This window comes from Choristoneura fumiferana, chromosome 13, assembly GCF_025370935.1.
Source record: "Choristoneura fumiferana chromosome 13, NRCan_CFum_1, whole genome shotgun sequence".
NCBI classification, from domain to species: Eukaryota; Metazoa; Arthropoda; class Insecta; order Lepidoptera; family Tortricidae; genus Choristoneura; species Choristoneura fumiferana.
The window spans coordinates 20,315,258-20,339,357 of NC_133484.1; the positions used below are offsets into that span (position 1 = coordinate 20,315,258).

General features: G+C 37.9%; 1 protein-coding gene across 1 annotated transcript in view; it reads right to left on the bottom strand.

Moving 5' to 3' along the window:
* Window positions 1-1,089: 1,089 nt before the first annotated feature.
* VAChT (Vesicular acetylcholine transporter) overlaps window positions 1,090-24,100 on the bottom strand; it is a 45,523-nt gene continuing 22,512 nt past the window's right edge. Inside the window, exon 2 of the mRNA XM_074096688.1 lies at window positions 1,090-11,674. Within this exon, the coding sequence (XP_073952789.1) occupies window positions 9,702-11,504 (1,803 nt within the window). The 5' untranslated portion in view covers window positions 11,505-11,674 and the 3' untranslated portion in view covers window positions 1,090-9,701. The remainder of the gene's footprint in view (window positions 11,675-24,100) is intronic.

Below are 24,100 nucleotides of genomic sequence, written 5' to 3' on the forward strand. Positions count from 1 at the left end.
AATAAGACTGTTGATTGATGCTATTAGAGACAAATAAACTGCATCCTTGAAAGTGAAGATGATGAACTTTGTTCACTTGATCTGTAAGTGGTTGTCTCTTTCCCCGACGTCACATCAACATGACAGACTCTACTTGTCTTCTTCTATACGCTTCGTTTTGGGTACGAACATTGATTCGGACCATTTGATTCCTATTAAATGATGTTGTAACGGATAACTCACGTCTTAAATCGAAATTAGCTCAGCGTGTTGCGGCAGCGCCGTGCTCCTAGGAAGAAGGGCTATGAATTAGCCCGAAAAATGTCGAGCTAAACTCGATTTAAGACGTAAGTTATCCGTTAGAGTGAGTCTTACGGTAGTGTCATGTTCATTTGATTTGATGACTATAGCATTTCCTGTCTCAAAGTTTTAAAAGTAGAAAGGTAAGTTAAAATTAACTTTATAGAGATTGTGGTTGATTCCCACTGACTGATTAATCCACCATTACCTCTCATATTTTGTTTTCTAGAACGTTTTACCTTATAACGGCAAAAACCACAAAACACTGGAACTCATGTCCGCCGATGGAGAGCCATATAAAAAAAACTAAATCTATCGAAAATACAAACTGAAACATAGATGCATAAAAACCAGCGCTGGGAATCGAACCCAGGTCCTCGGCATTCCGTGCCACGTGCTATACCACTACACCACCACTGGACAGTGATACACACGAATTTCTCCTATGCACCACATATCTCAGCTTGTTTGTTTTCTTATTTAGTCACTTATTTACTCAGCAGCGACACTAGCGACATCTATGCTGTAGCCCTCATCGAGAAACTTTCAGCACCCCATTGGAACTAACCGCTCACCCGGACAAGAGATGTCGTTATTAAGCAATCAAATTAAGATCGATATGGGTTTTACGGGATGACCGTAAAAGTAACAAAAAAAAAATGGAATTTTCATTATATGGGTTTTACGGAATGACAGTAAAAGTAACAAAAAATTTGGAATTGAAATATAAAATACAAAAAGATTAAAAAAAACAATGTTAAATCTATCGAGTTGTGGTTATTCGATATTTGGATATCAAGTAAAAGATAATTTGGTGTAACAATTTTATTTGATTCGATCACTGAATTCCCACTTAGATACAGCTAAATAGAATATATTTGCTTACATATAATCTTGTATTTTCGTTACGACTTCCTAGATACGATACATGATTTACACTGATGGAATACCCCGATCCACTTTGCTTTTATTTTAATTTAAACCATTATTTTAATACTGGGTCTCTATAACGTACTGAAATATTTCACTGACTTATATTTCATAGGAGATACTCTGATTCCATATTTGGTTTGTAATTAATAAATGTGTTTTAGATGAAGGTAAAAAAAATATTCCAACAGTAGGTATCTATGGAAACGTTTTTTGTCTACAACAAATAATTATTTGAGATTTATAATAAGGTGCCAGTGTTTCAACAAAGAATCGGGACATTCCCTCACATTATTCAACATCAACCGATTACATTTATATTAAAATTTACTTTAAAAAGCTTTATCTCTAATAACATAATAGTTGAACGAAACTATAAAGAATTGTAATCGTCAACAATCATCACTACGTATTCGCTAACTGTAATTTCTATTTTACATTCTTATTAATAAGTAATTTTAAAGTGATCTAATTATTTAAATTCTAATGTGTAATTATATGTAGACAGATTATGTATCATGAGTATATATAATGACATGAGTTATTGGGTATATCATCAAAAAACTACTTACTAAATTAACGTTGAATAAATCAATAAAAAATTAAGTACTGTGTAGCTAAGCTAAAATTCACAATAACATATTTTTATTCCTTATAAATAATAAATCAAACAGAGTGATTCCCGGAATCCACTTCCAACAGATAAACGAATTGATTACGAATTGATTTTAATACAGTTTAATATTATGTTTCGCTTAGGACGCCTATGTAGATATTATTTATTTAATGATTTCCCTAAAAGCTGAATATTAACAGCCAAAAAGCATATTTTATCTTATATGTAATAGTTATCATTATTTTTAATAATTTTACTGAAGGGCTATGTTTGATAGAAGATAAAGGGACTAAAGTAATAAGGAAGGATAGGTTATAGGCATCTTAAGTATTATAGAAAACTTTATACGATTAGCATTTATGACGCTAATAAAAATTAAATGGTTTCAATTATGAATTAAAGTTTAACTGGTTAAAAGTTTTTATGTATAAACATAAAAACAAAATATTTTAATAAGAATTTTTTTTTTCATGTTTTACGCTACTCATACAATTCTATTTGCAAGAGAGGAAGGAGTTAGGGTTTTAAGATATATTTGACTATGTTTTGATACTCATATCTATCACTCATACTTGCGTGGGCGTCCAATTGCTATATGTACATTATATAACTACTTAACACGTACATATCTATGTTATGAGTAAGTATATGGTACATTGGAAAAATGCACGGTATGATTGCATCGATTTAATTGTGACTTCATTTGAATATATTGATGGTTATTAACGACGCATATTTATGTTTACGTTATTAATAAGCTAAATATTAATAGGACTTGTCCCGTTTTCGGTGACTCGTGGTCACCCTAGTAAACAAAAGAAGCGTATAGGGATTCTATAAGATTTTTTACAGGCGAAAAATTTGGAATTTCTAAGTAATTAAAATAAAATTACCAAATTATAAATAGATTAGTGTGAGTATCTACGAAGTGAAATTTACTAACTATTTTATTACATTTATTAACAAAATAGGCATTTCACTATTTAAAACAACAATTACATAGTATATTGAGATCTTTTTACATGCAGATTACGCATTCGGATGACATTATTAATAAAACAAAAAATATATATATTTAACACAAATATGTATAAAATACTATTTAAATACTTTAGTATTAAGTACGAGAATTGGAAAAGTTAAGGGCTAAGTGTAAAAGAGTTACATTTAGCTTAAGTTAGGGAAAAGACAATAGTTCTAACGGACGGGTGCTTGTAAAAATCGAACTGAAAATTGCCAAATTTCGAATCAGTTAGCTGTGCCAGATCTACGGGGAATGTCATAGGAAACAAAATCAAATACTTCTTTGCCCATAATTTTTTTTAAGTTCAAAACATTTACTGATTTAATTTCGTATTTATATTTAAAGTCAACCTCTGATTTTCCTTCTAAGCTAGTCTTTAAGTCAAATTTTAACCTATCCTATCTCATTTTCAGCTACTAATTTAAACAAAAGAGTTCTATTTTTTTATTGAATTGATCGGAAACGAATCATCGAATTTAATCGTAGTACATTTAAATTTCAACCTTCTTTCACTTTTCTAACGTCGTTTTAGATACCCATGCTTTTTGTCATAATCTTTATTTTTATTTGAATACAAATTTATTAATGAAACATACAATCATTCATACACTTACTATAAAACATTTCAAAATTAAATTCTCAGACATCCCATGAGTACTACTTGGATTATATTAATTTAACACGCCATTACCTTACATTACATTGCATTAAGGTTTACCTTCTCCAAAACTACTGATATTCTTATGCTGTGTTCCGATACGCTATGAACCAATCACAGGCAAGCTGTTTCATGAATGCAACGATCCTCGCATTCTGATTGGTTGTTACCAACCTATAGTTACGAATATGGTAGTCAGTTCCTAATAAAACGCAAATAAAATTATGACCTAGATTTAAATTGGATTTCGAAAAAAGAAAAATAGTCTTACTAATAATTCTTTTAAGGATAATTCACAACTGACTTTATCACACATTCAACTACATTTATACCAAATCGGTCCACAGAATCGCAAGATAATCCATACATAAATGAAATAATTTAATCAATTTACCCACTCTTTATTACTTACAGTTGTAAACATAAATGCACTCTCTTTCTTTCACTACAGGCAGTCCAAATGAACGAAAAAGACGACTAGATATCCTATCAATATTCACCTAATGTGCGTTTTCATTTAATCTGCTGCTATTCTCACTCACTTTTTAAACCAACCAAATAAAACCACAAACTATTCAAATGATTTAGTTTACTCATAATAATGAGAACAATGATTTTATTCTTTGTAAACGAAACGAAATTTTTTCGTAAAGAACTTCGCTCTCCATTTAAACAATGTAGATGTGATAACAAGTATTTCATTTAAGCATAAGGCTGCCTATCCACCGGAGCGAGGCAGCGGATCGGTGAGCGAGATGAAAACCCATCAAAAATAATTGCATAAAATCTCCGCTCCTCCTCTGTACGAGCAGGGAAGCGGGACGGAGAAACGAGTTAGCTCCGCTAGAATAACAGTCCGCAAACCCGCTCCGTTTTTAGGGTTCCGTAATCAATTAGAAACCCTTATAGTTTCGACATGTCTGTCCGCCTGTCCGCGGCTAAGCTCAGAGACCGTTAGTAATAGAAAGCTGTAATTTGGCATGAATATACATATCAGTCACGCCGACAGTGGTAAAATAAAAAATAAAATAGGTACCCCATAGACGTAAAGTGGGGGTGTTTTTTTTTTCAATTAACCCTATAGTGTGGGATATCCTTGGATAGGTATTTTAAAACCATTGCGGGTTGTTCAGATGATTTTTCTATTCAGTGATATGTTTCCGAAATATTAAACTTTAAAGTGCAAATTTTCATTAAAATCGAGCGTCCTCCCTTCTAAAATCTAAACTGTTGGGTAGAAAAATTTGTAAAAATTCAGAATGGTAGTAAATATATCAAATTTAAGGAAAACTATAGCGGCTAAGATTGCTTGAGAATTGTTAGTAGTTTAAGAGTAAATAGCAGCCTAAGGTATAAAAAATACCTTAACTTAAAAGGTTCCGTACACAATACGAAATCCTTAGAAAAATATTACCTACTTGATTTTTCGCAATGGCTACGGAACCCTATTTCGGGCATGACCGACACGCTCCTCCGCATCTCCACAACTCTACTCCGCATTACCTCCTCGCTGCCTGCGCTGCCTTGCTCCGCTCCAGTGAGTGGTCAGACAGCCAAATATGCTTGCTATGACCACATTCACGCTTGATGAAAAATGTGGCCTAAAGTACCAAATATCTAAGTATCGATATATAGTAAGTATCGATAAAGATTAGATAGATAGAAGTATACGTCTCTAATTTTTCTCTCTTCTTCTATTTATGTTTTTACTCTGTTTTTGTTGTGATTTAGTTTGTTTTTTATGTCAATAAATGTTGTGTGTTTGAGTTTGTCTATACGCCCGAGAAAGTTAGCGTACTTGTTGGCGAGTTCTTTAATTAATAAGTACCTCTTATCTGGCCCCTAATTCACCACGCTAACATACGCGTATATTAACCACGGAATACTACAATTGTAGGTAACCAACAATTTGTAAAACAACTTTAATCTCATGTCAAGATTTACCGACAAATCTACAAAATAATAATAGGTATATTGACTAGGAAACATAATTCTTGTTTCACAATATAATTGTCATTTTAATTTATATAAACACAATTGTAACAAAATGTTTGTCATTTTTATAAGCAAATATTTTTTAAACAATAGTATATTGTACAACAAGAGCCATTTTACCCAAGGCGTTCATATAGCACCGAGCCGGCACGGCGAGGGTGGATAGATACGTCGAGGGGGAAATGGGTATAGTGCTCGAGTTTTACACTCTGCTTCTCACTTCGATTGCAAGGAAATAAAATTAACAGTGGAAACAATTTTTCACTTACTATGTACCTTTTGTTTTTCAAGCATTTCTGTATAATTATATTTTTTACTTTTATTGATTTATTTTGATTGATTTGTGTCATTTTAAGTAGCCTAGATCCAGCATAAACATAAACTTTACGAGCATGAGAAGTGAAAAATAATTTTCCAAGTTGTCACATGTCCTCTGTCGTTTGATAAAAATGTCTCTGACAACTTATTGTCAAGTTGGTGAACTAGGGGCCTGGTTTTGATAGATCCCAGTGTCCTGATAACTGCCTGTCTAACCCAAAAAAATGTTGAAAAGTTTGTGCATTTAGTTTGAACGCACACAACTACACTTTTTTTTTAAATAGATAAAACATTATTTTACATTAATTCGCACAATGATGCTTTACGGCAAAGTCTTTCAAAAAGCTATCTTAAATAAACCACAATATCAATATAGCTCTAAGTAAAGTCGAAATATATAAAACTAGCGTAATTGTAAATGTATATCCTTACTTCTAATGATATGTATGTGATATCGGTTCCTTTATTGCTAACAGCGAATAATTGTACGATACAAAATATAATGCACACTTAAGACTAAACACATCGACCGGCGTCCGTGCATGCAATTAGATAAGTTTTTATTTCCAAATGTAATGACTGAGCTTTAAATTTGCTCAAAATATGAAAACATGCGTCTTCGAATATAAAAAAATACGGGCACATTTTATCTGGTTAAAATCTATTTATTTTCGAGGAATGCTTATTGATAGTCTGTGATAAGATAAAGATTGGGATTACAGTTATTCCACATGCTTAAGTAAGTTAAATTAAATGAAAGGTTTTTCAATTCTATTTTATTCGCGGTCTAATCGTGATCAAAAAATTTAATTGTTAAAAAAATGTTAAAACATTTCTCATTATTATGCATCTTACAGCCAGGCAGGCTTTTTAAACGCGCCCTCGAGATTAATTATCACAATTAGTCAAATTCCTCAAGGAAAGGCAAGATATTATATCCAAGTCCATCCACGAACGCCGCGCTACCAAGTGTCACCACTTTGTGCTCTCTACTAATTAATTGAATTTCGGGAGATTGACACGAAAATTGACTAAACTTACAATTATAATTTAATGTGCCAGTCGATTCGACCGCGGCTTTGCCGATTGTCATGTATATGTTAAGTGGCATAACGCGCTTGTGCTAACATATAAATAAAGTGCAGGAGGAGCTCTAAGTTTGCTATTGTACTCTGCAGGCTATATGCTAGTTCCGAAATACTTTAACACAAACAGTACCACAGTTGTTGCTGACGGTGTTCTTTAGCACTTTTAAATCAATTTAGTTATCTAGCAACAATGTGAGTCGTTTCTTCAACATCGAACATGTTATAGAAAAGTTGCATATTAGACTTTTGTTGTGGTAAGCTTATAACGAGCTGCCGTTATATCGGCACATTTACCAGCTATATAATCACTGGTACCATCAGCCAAATATGTAGTCTACCACCCTAAAGTTGATAATCGTTTGCATTTCATAAAACAATAATGCCAATAGAGTGTCTGTCAACTTCATATATTCATTTGATAGGAACTTGTTTAATAATTGATAGACCACTTATTTGGCTGATGGTACGTTGAAGAATAAAATGATAATCAATCACGGCCTACATCCCCTAGTGTAGGGTCTCATTAATGTAATTAATAATACCTACAACTAGAGATATGTTAATGTTTAAGAGCGTTTATACCTGCTGAGCTGGCAACGTTGCAATTTTGTTAGTTTTTCTCGATTATTTCATAAAAATTGAATAAAAATTAAAAATATGGTCTGATAGACCAGTTCTTAATATATAATTTAATGTCTACTCCAATAATTATGCGTGATAGACTTTTATTTTCTTTAAAAACCGTTAAAAACATTATTTCGTTTTTAAAGAATATAAAATTCTATCACGAATAATTATTGAAGTAAAACACATTAAATTATATATTAGGAAGAGTTCTATAAGACCACATTTTTAATTTTCATTCAATTTTTATGGAATAATCGAGAAAAACTAACAAAAATGAAATGCTGCCAGCTCAGCAGGTATAAATAAACTTGTATCGCAGCGGATACACATAGAGTCACGTGCGTAAGTGTACGCAATCCGATACATTTCAGTCGACTGGCGTATACTGTGATATTTGCTTCTTAAACATCCAATGCTGGGCCAATGCCCAGTAGTGGATGTCTTTCGGCTGTTATTGATCCTTCAACAATATACATATACTCACTTGTAAGTTACAAAGATGGTTGTTTTAATTTAATAACAGTTCATCATTACCGCTGTTAGAATGTTGCAGATAATCATCCGATTGAAAAGTGCTAAAACCCCGGTCAGTAATTGAGGCGGCGGAACTCCTACCGGCGACAAGTTATTTTAACAAACATTATTCACAATAGGTATCACTTTTAATTCTATACATTCTTTCAATTGACATGTCGGGTACGTCACATTTTCTTGTACAATTATCTTTAGATTTTTTTAATTTGACTCTTTTGATACAGTTGACTGCAAAATAAATGTATCCTTTCGGAATGATGAAACAGGTTATTCGGAATGTCTTATTGTAACTTCGTCTTGATTTCGAAGTTTAACACGAAAGTTAAAGTTGTTTGTGTTTCACCAAACCGAGGACGATATTCCAGGTCCTCCCGCGCCAATACTAACACAGATATATAAACGACACAGACATACTACCTACTGTACACTTAGATGAAAATATTTATAACTATCCTTACCCTAGGTGAATCAATAGATTCTGATATGTTTCGTTACCTTGGTTGCAACTTTATCACAAGTTGGGTGAACCTAACTTAGCTTTAATTGATATTATAATTGATATAATGTTGATAAGAATTGATATAAGCGAGATACTCTAGAGTCTAAACCTTATGCTAGTATTGCTGATATAGCATAAGATATCTTAACACTTGATGAGTCTTAAATGTAACTTCATTAACATACAAGTAGTATATTCACAGTCAAAGGCGAAACAGTGACAAAAGGTGAATAACGTTATGTACAAAACACATTTCATGTACGACTTTTGATAATGTTAAATTTAATAATATCTTACATAATGTACGTACGTGACACGATCAAGCGAGTCTACGGATCAATAATTTTAGTCACTTGTTAAACTAGTCTTATTTAGAATTCAATTAATTTCCTAAGCCAGTACTTCAACATGTGACGAAAATTATCTAGAATAGGTGCCAGAAGATTTGTTAATAAATATTACATCTTAGGCCCTTACGTAACATTGAGTGCATTAACCATGCGCAGACGCTGCCCGCCGGCCGCAGCCGACTCACCAACTTTAATATGTAAAAATAAATATCTACCTTAACCAACGACTATTCGCTACCTAGATACTTTCTGGGAATTTAGTGTTAAATGTACCATTTATATCTCATAGTTTGATCCGATTAAATGACCTTATACACTAGTAGAAGGCATAAATCAACAGTAGTATTTAGTTATATTCAGAACAATACAGATCAACAAGAAAACAGTTCCTGCTCGAAGCGCGACGCCAAACGCTTTTAGCAGATGTTCCGTTATATATTGTTATTGCAGATCACCGAATTACTGTAAGGACATGTATTGGATATACATCTCAATATATATAAAGGGGCATATATGTTTTTGAACCAACATATTAGAATCAAGGCAGTACCCACAATAAATGGTCTTCTATATCGTTGTAGCTGTGACGTCGCGCTAAGAACGGTTTCGAGTGACTATAGATATTATAATGTATTAATTACAAGCACAGCTAGTTAATAGACATCTAGTCAGACACGAAACAACCTCCGCCGCCACGGCTCAGTGATCGAAGTTATACCCAAATATATTATAATTACACAACAAGTAAATTCAAAAAAGACAACAACACCGAATAAGGGCGCTCTAGAAGCCTTGCCGGAAGGGGTTTTTTACGGGCCCCGGGGCAGGAGCCGGCGCGGGGGCGGCGGGGGCCGCACGGAAGGGATTGCTGGCCGGCTGCGCGGGCAGCTGTCGCGGCTGGTTGTACCCCTGGTCCTGCTGCTGGTACTCCTGCTGGTACCCCTGCTGCTGCTGTTGCTCGTAACCCTGGCTGTAGTTCTGATAGCCGCCCTGATACGACTGATCGTATGTGTACCCTCCAGCGTCCACACTAGTTTCCTGCACACCCACCTGCCCCGAGTTGGGGTACTCGAGATGGTTCTTGTACTCTCCGTTAACCGGTCGCTGCTCTTGCAGACTATACGTTTGATACTCCTTGTCAGGTGGGTCTGCCATTAGAATATTAGCTTCGTTCTCAAACGGCTTGAAGTCGTAAATGTGGCGCAGGTAGATAAGCACGGGTGCGTAGAACAGGTTGGCGAACGCTATGAAGAAGTTGAGTGCGGTGAAGCCGATAGCCTCCACCACTTCGCCCGCTATGATGGGCCCCACAGCGTACGCGAACGAATACGAGATGTCAGCAATGGCGTAAATGCTGCCGTACACAGACACGTAGCGCACATCCACTAGATACCCTAGAGTAGGTAGCAGCGCCGTGTCGATTAGCGCGATGCCGAAGCAAATCCCACAGATAGGGATCATCAGCATCGTGTAAGAGTTAGCGAACGGAATGATGAAGCAGCACAGCCCCTCGAGTGCCAGCCCACCTGCCGCCATGAGCCACTGATGCTGCGGGTACTTGCGCGCCATCTTTACCGTTATCACCACGCCCAGGACGTGGGGGAAAAACGCCGGCAACCATATCATACCTATCTTCCAGTTGTCCTTCGTGAGATTGTCCTCCATCCAAAAAGAAATAGTAGGTTCGAGGAAAGCTAACGCGACGTTAGACATCATGAGTGCCCCGGCGCAGACGGCGATGTAAGGATCCATCAGGAGCTTCCAGATGGGCGTGCCGGCTGGTTTAGGCTGGTTCGCCTCCTTTATTTGTGTTTTTAGAGGTTTCATTACTAAAAGCAACATAAACCCGTCTAGTAGTGATATCAGGGCGAGAATTAAAAACGGTACTTCTTTGCCAGCAAATTGATACAGCGCTCCTCCAAAAGGCGGCGCCACGAGACATCCAAAACTGATAAACGCAAGAGCGATACCCAAAGCTTTAGATCTCTCGTTCTCTTCAGTGAATCTGTCGGCGATCATCGCCAGCCCCGCTGTGTCTGCGAACGCGGATCCCACCCCTTGAAGACTTCTCGCAAAGAACAGCATACTGTAGCTTCGACCGCATGCAAAAATCGACGTAGAGAGGAACATTATTATAAGTCCGATCATCATGGGTATATCGTATCCTATGCGGTCGATTAAGGCACCGGAAAAAGGGTTGATCATGAGTTGCACGATCGCTTTGGACGCAAACAGCACGCCCGTGGCGGAGTCCTGGCCCTCGTGCGAGGCGGGGATGATCATGGTAGGGATGATGGTGCGGTTGCCCTCGCGGATGGGCGGCAGCGTCACCACGTGGTCGAAGCCTGCCTCGCCCCACGCGCCGATGTACCGCAGGTAGTCGGGGATGATGGGGACTATCACCATATACAGCATGTTGTCCAGCAGAAGCGCGATCGACACGATGACTAGAATGATCTTCCTCTGTGACTGCGGCTCCTGTATCTTGTCCCATAATATCTCCCGTACTTCCTTCACCTCGAGGTTGACTACGGGGATCGTAGTGCTGTCGATTTTCTTCCAAATCGATTGCGGTCCCTCCGCCATCTTGAAGGTTTTTTATATCCCTGGCTTTATACAATCTGTGTAGAGGGGATTCGTTACCATGTTAAAAGGGGCTTCGTCCCCCGTCCTATCTTGTTGCGGTCTGTCCGCTTCTCAGTGACCATTTGTACCGCTCGCTCCCGTCACGCGACCCTCACTCGGGACTTCGGAACCTGACAACAAACAGAAATGATCATTGAGTTATCATTTCGTGGGCAAGAAAAGACAGGAGTTTTTGTTTCAAAAGGATTATGAGTCGATCTTTGTTTCTGTTAGTTGCGTGGTTCCTTAGTCCCGAGCGGTCTAATTCCAAGATCTTCTATCCAAAGACGATTCAGAGTCCTTTTGAACAAAGCACAGTTTATATTCTAAAAGAAAAAACTTTGAAAGTGGTTTTAAATTGTGTCCATCTTTTAAATATGTATGCGGGAAGGTTCTGGCGCTTCGCTAACGGCATGTTTGGGGGAATTCAATTTGCGTTGCCAGTAGAAGCACCGCGGGGCTCCTCCAGGCCGTTCAATCGGTAATCCGATCTGTTTAGCGCCGTTATTTTTGTGCGCGAGGAGATTTCCTTATTGGAGCTAAACGCAATTTACTGCCGGGAGCAGCGAGAGAAGATGAAATAACGAGGCTTTGTTTTGTTTGTCATGATCTTACATTTTAATGAGGAGAGAAAAACATTGAAGATGAATCAGTCTAACGCATCAGTGCACCAATATGCCAATTTTATCAACGATTGAGCAGACGGTTTGTTTTTAATTGCTCATTTAGCAGTAAATTGGAAATTGTTAAACGCTGTTTAATTGTTAGTAAAATGGGCATTAAAAGTAATGAAATGTGTCGCCGGTTCAATAATTGCTTGAAATGATTTGCTTTTGTTTTAACTGTACCGATCAATTTTGATTTTGATAGAAGACACGCACCTTGTTCTAAATGATCACATCCTTCTAGTAATATATCGGACTTTAGAGATTATTAAAAGAAACCGTGTACGTTATTTCGCTTAGGTATTAGACATGTATTTCATATTTATCTGATTCAGAATTATACCTAATCTTTTGAAGCCGCAAAGGTGCTAAGGCTTTCATCAAGAGGATTCGTGTTGCGAAAAACGGGGAAGAAAACGAAATATCAGATTCAAAAGGTATCGAATTCCGTATTTACGGTTGTGAAAATAAACCTTAATGAGTTTGCGTTTGAGACGACATTCCACTGATGCAAAAAAAGAAAATTTTAACAAAGTGCTGCGTATACGGTAAATGAAATATAATAACTTTTCCTCTGTGCACTTATATTATGAGTAAGTACCTACCTTTACAGTACTTTCATTGTAGCATGGTGCGGGTGACAGCTGTCAATATCACAAGACTAGAGAGTCAAAGTGTCGAAACTTGAGTCGATAAAACTAATAATTTAAAATCTTAATCGTAATGAATGTCATCATTAATCCGATTATTACGCTAATTTTGATGAGAATATTACTAAAGTAAAGGCTAAACGGAGTTTGCAAGAGTATTCGTTACTTACCAATTAATAAGTACCGATAGAACTCAAGTTTTTTTTGACTGGATGGCAAACGAGCAAGTGGGTCTCCTGATGGCAAGAGATCACCACCGCCCATAGACACCTGCAACACCAGGGGGATTGCAGATGCGTTGCCAACCTAGAGGCCTAAGATGGGATACCTCAAGTGCCAGTTATTTCACCGGCTGTCTTACTCTCCACGCCGAAACACAACAGTGCAAGCACTGCTGCTTCACGGCAGGATTAGCGAGCAAGATGGTGGTAGCAATCCGGGCGGACCTTGCACAAAGTCCTACCACCTGCAAGATCCATTAGGTCCCATCACTAAACGGTTACGTTACATGCATATTACGTTTCTTCACTTAATTGTGCTTTGAATTTAATTAATTGATTATAAAAATCTGATAGCTTAAATTTATTTCGTATAACACAGTTCTTTATGTTCAAATATTTTACGCCAGTCATATTCAGGCTACAACTGAAATTATACTTCCATATATTTAGACCGCAGCAAATTTTTTTGAGTAAAACGAAACGGTGCATCAAGTGTCACCCGCACCGTGCTAGAATGAAAGCACTGCAGGGCTACTATGAAACTCGAAGTTCGTATCGTACCGTCCCTCTCGCTCTCGTACTAAATACTATAAGTGTCAGTGGAACCGCACGACACGAAACTTCTGAGTTTTTCGAAATTTGTGCGGAATTACATTTGAAATACCACGACTTGCTGTAGGGTTGGTGAGGTTTTTGCACTAACCTGCGAAGCCAGGCCTTCTTTAATAATTATGACCCGATGATGTGTAGCAGTGATTATAGGCATGATAATGAATGAAGTGTCAGAGCGAGTTTCGAGTTTCGTAGTAGCCCTGCTGTAGGGTTTGTAAGGTTTTTACTACTGTTAACAGGCCTTCTTTAATATTTGCATAATAAACTAATAGCCATATTTCAAACGTATAATGTATATTTTACATAAGAACAAAAAGTAAACAGTGAAATAAAATCGACGAAGCTCAACTCAAATTTTTCACACTGTTGTCGCAACTGTTAATTAATGCTTTACGCAATTAAAATGTAGCCACGAGTGACAGCTCCAATGCCTTGCTTTTAAACTTCAGACTCTTTTTAAGCGTTTTAAAATTTATTGAACAAAAGCTTCAAGAGATAAAGCAGCTTGGCAGGCGGCCAAGTGGGCCAAGCGCCAAGCAGGGGCCAAGCCTCGCCCCTTGACACCCGCAAGATGCCAATGGCTGCTTAAAAAGTTTACTTACTTTAATGTCCACTCATAGTTCACTTCAACTGATTTAACTAAGGTTAACTATAAGTAAGATCAAACCTTATACTTATTAATTTGTTGTTTTTTTATGTAAGTATTTTAGGTTTAGGATAGGTAGTTTTATTAATTTAATGCTTATTGTGCATGTAATTATTCCATGAATAGTTACTTTAACTTAAAAAACAAGTATTGTATATACCTATATTAAAGATAAAGTATATACCAGGTGTGGCCTGTAATACGAGCAAAAAATTAAAACATAGATCGTCCTCGTCAAACTGAACAACGTTAGTTCGGCGACTTTTAAAAATAATGGAGTCTTTTAATTTTCCTTTTTTCATACAAATTAAATACTGCTATCAATGTACGCCATCCTAGAACACAACTGACATCGCCTGTCACGTTACAAACATCAAGCATTTTGCGTTACATTGCTTCTTCGAATAAACTTTAAAGTTTAAAGTGCAAAAACATAACCCTCCTTCGGGCAGTCGGGTAGTAAACATAAAAAAGAATTATTTTTATAAGTCGCTGAACTAATGTTGTTCAGTTTGAGGAGTATGATCTATGTTTTAATTAATTGCTCATATTACAGGTCACACCCATTATATTATGGAGTTAATTTAGTTAATTCAGTTGTCAATTTGCATATTTTTCCAGCTATGTCGGTGACTTTAGTTCTTCGACGAATTGAAGTGGCAATGGGCGGACCACATCGCTCGAAGAACAGATAACCGTTGGGGAGAAAAGTCCTCGAGTGGCGACCACGAACCGGAAGACGAAGCGTTGTCAGGCCTCCCACCAGGTCCTGACGACATCGTGAGAGTTGCGGGAAACCGGTGAATGCAAGTGGCGAGTTGTCGTTCATTGTGGCGTTCTAACGGGGAGGCCTTTGTTCAGCAGTGGACGTCTACCAGCCTGGTGATGATAATGACGATGATGAAGAAGAAGATGAAGTTGTATGTAGAGTTAGTGCCGAATGTAGCTATCCACTTTTATATGCGACTAATATGGGGGAGGCCACGTTCTGGACGTCCTACGGCTGATATTATGAGTATGAAAAAGTAGATAATACATAACCGAGTGTACAAGTTTCAGTTGGTATCTATTGTAAGTTCTCAACGAGCGTTGCAAATAAGTAAAACGAACATAAAATTAACCAGCATTTCATTATTATCAACAATTTATTTTAGAACTCTACCCTCCAAATACTACCGTTATTATTAACCATGCGACCTAAAGGAAGCGTCGCGTGATTTTCTCGCATGCAGCCAGTTGGTTATTTCACAATTAGTGCCCTTAAATACATGCCCTTGGGCACTCTGTATGAGTGCACGCTTGTGCTAGATCGCTGAAAAACGTCCTAGAGCGCGCTTGCACGAAAAGTTCATTAGTGAAAGGCGTTTTTTCAAGTTTTAATTTTTTGGATGTCAAGGTGTGGCAATGGTTTGGCTGTATAATTCATTTATTCATAAAATTCATACAAGAAAGTAAGGTAATATAAACATGAAATAACCCTAAGTCTAGTTAGTAAAATTTACTTATGTCTAAGCTAGGTTACAAGTTTAACCTCTGTTTTAGACAATAAGTTATAACTAAATAAAATAAATAAACACGGGACAATTCACACCAATTAACCTAGTCCCAAAGTAAGCTCAGCAAAGCTTGTGTTATGGGTACTGAGCAACGGATAAATATAATTATATAGATAGATACATACTTAAATACATATTAAACACCCAAGACCCGAGAACAAACATTCGTATTTTTCATACAAATATCTGCCCCGACACGGGAATCGAACCCGGGACCTCAAGCTTCGTAGTCAGGTTCTCTAACCACTAGGCCATCTGGTCGTCTGAAACTCTAACTATAGTAACTCGAGCATTTTAACTTCGCATTAATAGGTATGCTAATTCGTTTAAAGTTTGAGACTAAAGTGACCACTGTGTCGAGGGCAAATATATCTTTTTATTTCATTGCCTTCTTACTCTATCTGAAAATTTTAATGCGAAATTTCAAACGTATTTATAAACTTGTAATTTCATAGACATAAATAATACAAGTTATGAAACTCTTTCAAAGTAAGACCCACCCAAGCGTAACAAAGACACTCGTTCATGGAACTAGGATCGTGTTTCCAGGAGCGTCCCTGGGGATCGCAAGTAGGTTTATGTTCCCGGCACTCAGAAACTATGGACTTATAAACTAGCTTTTATCTCGCAAAAGTGTTTTTCCTTTAAAGCTAGAAGAGGATTTTCATTTTAAGTGTACCCACCCTTTACTTTTTTCCGAATTAGGTAATTCTGGATTCTTCTTACACAGAATCAAGGGCACTATTGATTTTGACGAAGAAAAAAGTTTTTCCCGTTTTCCATACAATTTTGTGTCCATTTTGGGACGACCCTCAAACTGCATGATAAAAGTAACAATCTGACAAACCAAAACAAGGACAGATTTCCTCGTCCAAATCAATAGTGCTAATGATTCTGAGTAATAAGAACCCAAAGTTACCTTATTCTGAAAAAAAATAGTAAAGCGCACACTTAAAATGAAAAACCCTTAGTACTTTCTCTCACGTTTTTTGATACTTTAAACGTATTTTATTACAATGATTTGTTGAGTCTACTATACTTACAGCGTTTTCGGAAAGTGCGAAAAATGCGACTCGAAAAACTTGACGTAGGTACTCAGAATAACTCAGGTGTAACGTTCTAAATAAAGTTACCTGCAGCAGCAAGCGCAGACTCAAAGCATTTTGTTTCATTTCGTAGTTCTCTGCAGTGAAACCCATTCGAAAGCTTTTAGTGAACTTATTTGGTGCAGGTGGCTGTCTGGATCATTTCCTTTTTGCAACCCGACTAAAACTGACAACGTCTTAAACTGCGACTAAGATTGTATGAATATCTAATCTACATCCGTAGAACATGGCCAAACACCTCGTTGTCAATTGATAGTACATAGTGTCTGAAGGGCGGTAAATAAGGAATACGAACGACAGTCATTAGAAGCCCGAAGTCGAAGACTGGGGGCTTTAATGAGTCGATGTTCGTAATTCTAGTACCTCTAGCCCGTGCGACATGCAATGTTTTTCATCACATTTGCGAGTAAAATTGTATATTTGTAAAAGAAAAAATAATATTTATTCAAAAAATGCCGATACCGCTGACTGCGCTCTTGGTAGCGCCAGTTCCGCCCCCCCCCCGCAGCATGTGCCTGATGTGCGCGCGGGCGCTGCTGCAGCACACCATGCAGTAACAAACTCATTTACCGATCTTGGGCTTCATGACAAGAAAATTTGTACGGGCAATGACTCATTTACCGACCACGGGTTTCATGACAAGCACATTAAGGTCGAAGGTTATATTTGGGGGGCTGCAACCAAGGTAGCCTGCATGTTACGACACTGTTTACGACCAAGTACTTTTAAATAAAACTAACACTAAATAACTTGTAAATACTTTTTCAATAAAATACTTTTTCATCACACTTGCTCGTAAACAGTGTCGTAACATGCAGGCTACCTTGGTTGCAACCCCCCCAATTAAAACCGTCGACATTGCGCGTACAAATTTTCTTGTCATGAAGCACAAGGTCGGTAAATGAGTCATTGCGCGTACAATTTAATTGCGGTTCCCGTGTCGGGGCCGATATTTGTATGAAAAATACGAATGTTTGTTCTCGGGTCTTGTGTGTTTAATATGTATTCAAGTATGTATCTATCTATATCTATATAATTATATTAATCCGTTACTTAATACCCATAACACAAGCTTTGCTAAGCTTACTTTGGGACTAGGTCAATTGGTGTGAATTGTCCCGTGATATGTATTTATTTATGTACAAAAAAAGTCTTGAATGAAGCCCAAGGTCGGTAAATGAGTCAGTGCCCGTACTGATACTGCATGGCGCGCTGCTGCTGCGCACGGCGCATCTAGGGCGCGCTGTACAGGGGAGGATGCTGGCGCTGCCCTATACCGCAGCCTTTAGTTTCGGCAATTTAAGCAAAAATAATATTTTTACTCGCAAATGTGATGAAAAACATTGTATGTCGCACGGGCGGTACTAGAATTACGAACATCGACTCATTAAAGCCCTCAGTCTTCGACTTCGGGCTTCTAATAGACTCTCGTTCGTAATTCCTTATTTACCGCCCTTAAGACACAATGTACTATAAAATACAGCTCGCAAACCCTACAGCTGTTGAAAAGAGACCCGAAAAGGTTTGATCCAGTATAAATTTAAATCGAAAACGCCGTTGCCTTCCACACAAAAGAAAACCAAAAACTTACAAGTATTGTTATGTAAATGATTCTAAACATTTCTCAAGCCTACTTAGAACTTAGCGTGCAAATTCCTTTTTTCAAAGTACTTCTCAACGCCATGCGCCACCTTAAATATTTTCTTTAGAAATTTCGTTCACGAAAAGTCGTTGTTTAAATATAATCGGGCTTTTTAGCGGTAGAGAAACATTGGGGACGGGGTGGGAATACGTAATTGGGGACGGGGGTGCGACCCCTGGCCCTGCTCGAGGTACACAAACGTATTAGAAAGGAATTGGATTACTATTTTGTGCAAGGGCATACCTGTCGCGTGTTGCTATGATTTAGATGAGTATGTTGCTGTGCGTTTATAGTGGAACACGTTTGTGACAAGTTCAAGCTACGCATACGCGTAAGTTTACCGATATTCTTAATTATAAGCACTTGTTTAACTTCCATAACCTTATAACACCTGCTCCTTTCTTCCACAGGTCGACCAGAAGTAGACGGGGTCTCCACCCTTACGTTGTCAGTATTCTCAAAATCCGCACAAAGCATTTTCGCTCTTCCTTCATCAACTGCACAGCAAAGGAGTGGAATTCCCTGCCTGCGACTGTGTTTCCTGAACACTACAGTTTGGCCGCTTTCAAGTCCAGGGTGAATGAGCATTTCCTAGGCAAGCGTGCTCCATCGTAGGCCTCATCCTCGCTTTCTTTCAGGCGTGATTGTGGCCAAACGCAAGCCTATATTGTATAAAAAACCGGCCAAGAGCGTGTCGGACACGCCCGAAATAGGGTTCCGTAGCCATTACGAAAAAAATTAGTAATATTTTTCTAAGGATTTCTTATTTTATACGGAATCTTCCTTAGTTTAGGTATATTTTATACCTTAGGCTGCTATTTACTCTTAAACTACTAATAATTGTCAAGCAAACTTAACCGTTATAGTTTTCCTCGATTTTAACGAGCATTTCCTTTAAAGTTGAATATTTCGCAAACAAATCGCTGAATCGAAAAATCGTCTTAATGGTTTTAAAAGACCTATCCAACGATACCCCACACTATAGGGTTGGATGAGAAAAAAAATCACCCCCACTGTCTATGGGAGGTACCCTAAAAAAAATTTTTTTTTAGTTTTTTATTGTACCATCTTGTCGGCATAGTTTACATATATATACGAGCAAAATTACAGCTTTCTAGCATTGATAGTCCCTGAGCAAAGCCGCGGACGGACAGACAGACAGACAGACATGGCGAAACTATTTTGGCTACAAACTGATTTTAATGGCCCCATCGATTGGTGCGAATATTCCACCAATGTTGAGGTTAAATGACACGTCTTCTCTTTCATCAATTCGGGAGGTCGTCGATTCGGTTGAACAAATATAGATAAAAGTGGAGCTCAAAAAAATGGACGATGTTATATTATTTTTCTATTAGACCACTGAGTAATGTAATGTTTCATTCTAGATGTTTCTATCAATATTCTGTTGAACCTATTTTTTTTAAATACCGGGGGTAGATTTTTTAGACAATGACTTTGAGTAGACTATTGAGTGCCCCATTGCTGTCGGAAGGCCTTCTCTTTATTTCGCCACTCACATTCTGCTGAGTGGGGTCCTATTTAGCGTCTTATGTCTCATGTATCCTGTCACTATTGTATCATTTTTGTCAAACTTAAAACCTAAAACTGCTAAAAGTGGCTCTGAAGCGGTGACGTTTCGTGTGCTCTGCCTACCCCATTTGGGAATACAGGCGTATGTGTGTGTGTGTGTCTCATGTCATATATCTCGCGTGTGCGGGGCCCCTAGGTACCTAGGTTGCCAACTCAGCCTAATAGTTCATCGGCGCTAGGTATCTGTAATGCCCATAATTGTGGGGCTGTTGCACGCGTCTTCAGCCCAAACACGTTCATTTTTGTACAAATGCCTACCGAAATGCTATCCCTTATCAACTTTGCATAATTGACAAGCGTTGAGCTGTCAGAGGTAATTCTGCGCCTGTTTTGCTCAGTTACATTTTGATACCATCGGTGTTTTTTCGTGAAATAGAAAGAAATCGATCGAACCTGTGCCCTTAGTGTAAGTTTTCGGTTATAAAATACGTCTCGGTCGCGTTCGCGTTAAAATCTCTATTTGTATGCAAACACGAACATCGCAAACGTTCCGCTAGAGGCGCTGTTCGTGTTTCCATACAAATTGAGGTTTTAACGCGAACGCGATCGAGACGTATTTTGTAAACGAAAACTTACACTAAGGGTACTCAAAGAGTTCTGATTGTAAGTGGCCAACGGCCGAACTACAGGGGTTACGAGTGTTGTCAACCAACAGTATTACTTATATAGCTCGGTGCCATCGGTTGCGAGATCCATGCAAAAATACATTTTAGATAGATTTTGCAAGCAACATTTGGACAGTCATACATAATCACCACATCTACATGTTTTGTGAAGCGGTATAAAATAATGGTACCTAAACTAATCACGATGTAATAATAGGCCCGTTTTGACAGCTGTCATCTCAGTACAATTTATCCATTGCAGGTTATAAATTTTGGATTCGATTTGTAGCATTCGAAGATGGCGGATGTAGACAGTATCTAATTTTGCTATTTCTGTTTCTTCGGCTAGTTGAAGTATAATTTTGATAGTGTCTTATGCGGCGATTAACCTTAACAGTGAACAGTGATCCCAAAAATCTATATTGCTCTAGTGTCTGGCATTTTTTAATGCGCAAGTTGTCTCCACGTGGTTTCTGGAATTTTACTATCAAGTTGCAAAAACTACAATCACCGTACAACGTCCCTCTCAAAGAGAGTTTACCTTGACACTGGCGAAATTGTCCTATTAATTAGGACAGAAAAGCCATATCTTAAAAGAGAAGAAGTAAGTCAGTAATTCTACTTAGAATTACAAAGTATTATGTTTTAAGATATTGTAATGCTATGTTAAAATGCTCGAGATATATTAAAATCCCTTACATACATTATTGTCTAAAACACAGCTACACCTTGTAACCTAACTAAGACATAATTAAATCATACTTACTAGACCTATGATTATTTAATGTTATCTATATTAATACCTCTTTTTCTTTTATTAATTTTATGAATGAATTAATTAGTTTAATTTATAATTTGCGCTAGTCGAATCCGACTAACAATCAATTACTTTCACATTTATATTAATAGAATTTCCTCCTATTTGACGCGTTCCTTTCTAATTCTAACGTCTCGTCTCCATTTAATATTTATTTCAATGTCGGTGGATTCGGGCGTTTCAAAGGCAGGTGAGGGCAAGGGCGCGCCCTAACAGATCCGCCCGGGGCGATGCTTGGATCCCAGAAAGTTATTAACTAACTAACCTGAGGGTTGGATGCGTGCATGAGGTTGTTTGTTTTGTACCACGCCTGAACAGGTAGGAATATCGCCGAATGGTAAGCTTGACGAGCGAAACACTTCTCTGTTTGATGGATCTTGGGTAAGAAATGTTGTAGGTACTATTGTTTGCAGGTGGTAGGACCTTGTGCAAGGTCCGCCCGGATTGCTACCACCATCTTGCTCGCTAATCCTGCCGTGAAACAGCAGTGCTTGCACTGTTGTGTTTCTGCGTGGAGAGTAAGACAGCCGGTGAAATTATTGGCACTTGCTTGAGGTATCCCCCTGGTGTTGCAGGTGTCTATCGGCGGTGGTGATCTTTTATCATCAGGAGACCCACTTGCTCGTTTGCCATCGAGTTGAATAAAAAAAAATTTTTTCGCCAAGTTTCGCTTCCCACATAAGTTTCCTTTCCCAAATGATTCTTTAGCATTTTGCATTTTGTTCCTTTGTGACCAAATTATCATTTGATATTATGTTTTAACTAAGACAAACTATCAAGTAAACGTTTTCCTTCGGGTAATATTCCAAAGAAATGTTGGTTCAAATTGCCATTTAGCAAACTCATCTGATATATATGGCATAATGTAGGTATGAGTCTATTTAATTCAAACAGATATTTTTAACTAAAGTATTGTAACGTGTTCAAAAACTGAAACACGCTTTCCTATACACTCCATATTTAAGTCATTTGTACACTTCAATATAGGTGCATGTATCCACCAGTCTTTGTTGGCCATAGCAGCCTCACTCAATAGTTCCCATGCCACACACTGGGGCACTCATTGTTGCCAGTAATTGCTGCTTTGTATCGGGCTGCCACCAGCAGGCTGCGAGGGACAATAGCCGCCCCCGTGCCGCCCGCCCCCGCGCCCGCCCTTAACACACCCTAGGGCGGCTATCACTGTTACTATTTCTTCCATCCTTGCTCGTATTGTCGTGCATTGGGTCGATTCCCTGGTAGGCAATTGGTAGTTCAAAGTCAAAGTAAAAATATCTTTATTCCATTTAGGCTATAACAAGGACTTATGAATGTCAAAAAAAATCTACCACCGGTAAACCTCTGTTGAGAAGAATCCGGCGAGAAACTCAACGACGTATATATTTTTTTTAACAGATTTACAATATTATTAAATGATTATCTATACATCACAAGTATTTAACACAACTTTATTTTTAACATAGTAGGTTCGCTATTTGAAGTAAGGGATCGCCAATGCGGATCGGAATTATTTCCAAATATCCGTGTCCATGATATAACCTGTCGCATTAACACATATGTCTATCTTGTATGGAGTTAAGTTTGGGCTGTAAAACAACAAAGTACAAATGTGTGCAGCACCTTTCAACGTTGAACCTACATTTCACCCATCAATTTTAGTTCCTTACATTAGCCAGGTTGCACAGACTTTTTGTACTTAGCCGGTGTTTATTTCAGACTTACATCATGAAATTTATACATATTACTAGCTGTTGTCCGCGACTTATCGCGCGGGAACTGTGCAATTTTCCGGGATAAATACTACACTATGTCCGACCCCGTAACTCAAACTATCTGTATACCGAATTTCATCGAAATCAGTTCAGCTTTTTAGACGTGATAAGGTAACAAACGAACAGACTTACAAACTTTCACATTTATAATATTGTATTGGGATAATTTGCCCGAATCAAACTATCCTTCAAATACACCAAATCAAATAAAGTAGTCGTAGTGACTCTGAGACCCCCAGCGACCCCCACCGGCGTCGACCCCGCACGCGCACGGCACCCCGCGGCCCGACAGATCCCGCTTTGATCATCTCCAGCCAACTGCGCACACGCGCTTCGTTGGCCACACGTTTGTAACTTCACCTGTAATTTTTTAACGAACTGAATAGTTTTAGAGATTGGCATCTGTATTGTCTAACAGACACGTCGACGTTCGCGATCGCATTTGCCATCCCTTTCTACCCTCATTTTACACCGTGTGACAGAAAGAAGTGAAAACGATTGTGATTTCGAGTATGTTAGACAATAAGGCCTCTGTATCTAGAAATAGTTTCTAAATGGCTTAATATTTGATAAGGCTGCGGCTCCACTGAGGCGGAGACGAGCTTAGCGGAGAAGAGACGTGTAGGGATCGAATTAAGATTGGTTTTTTGGAATCTTTTTGTATTTTTTATT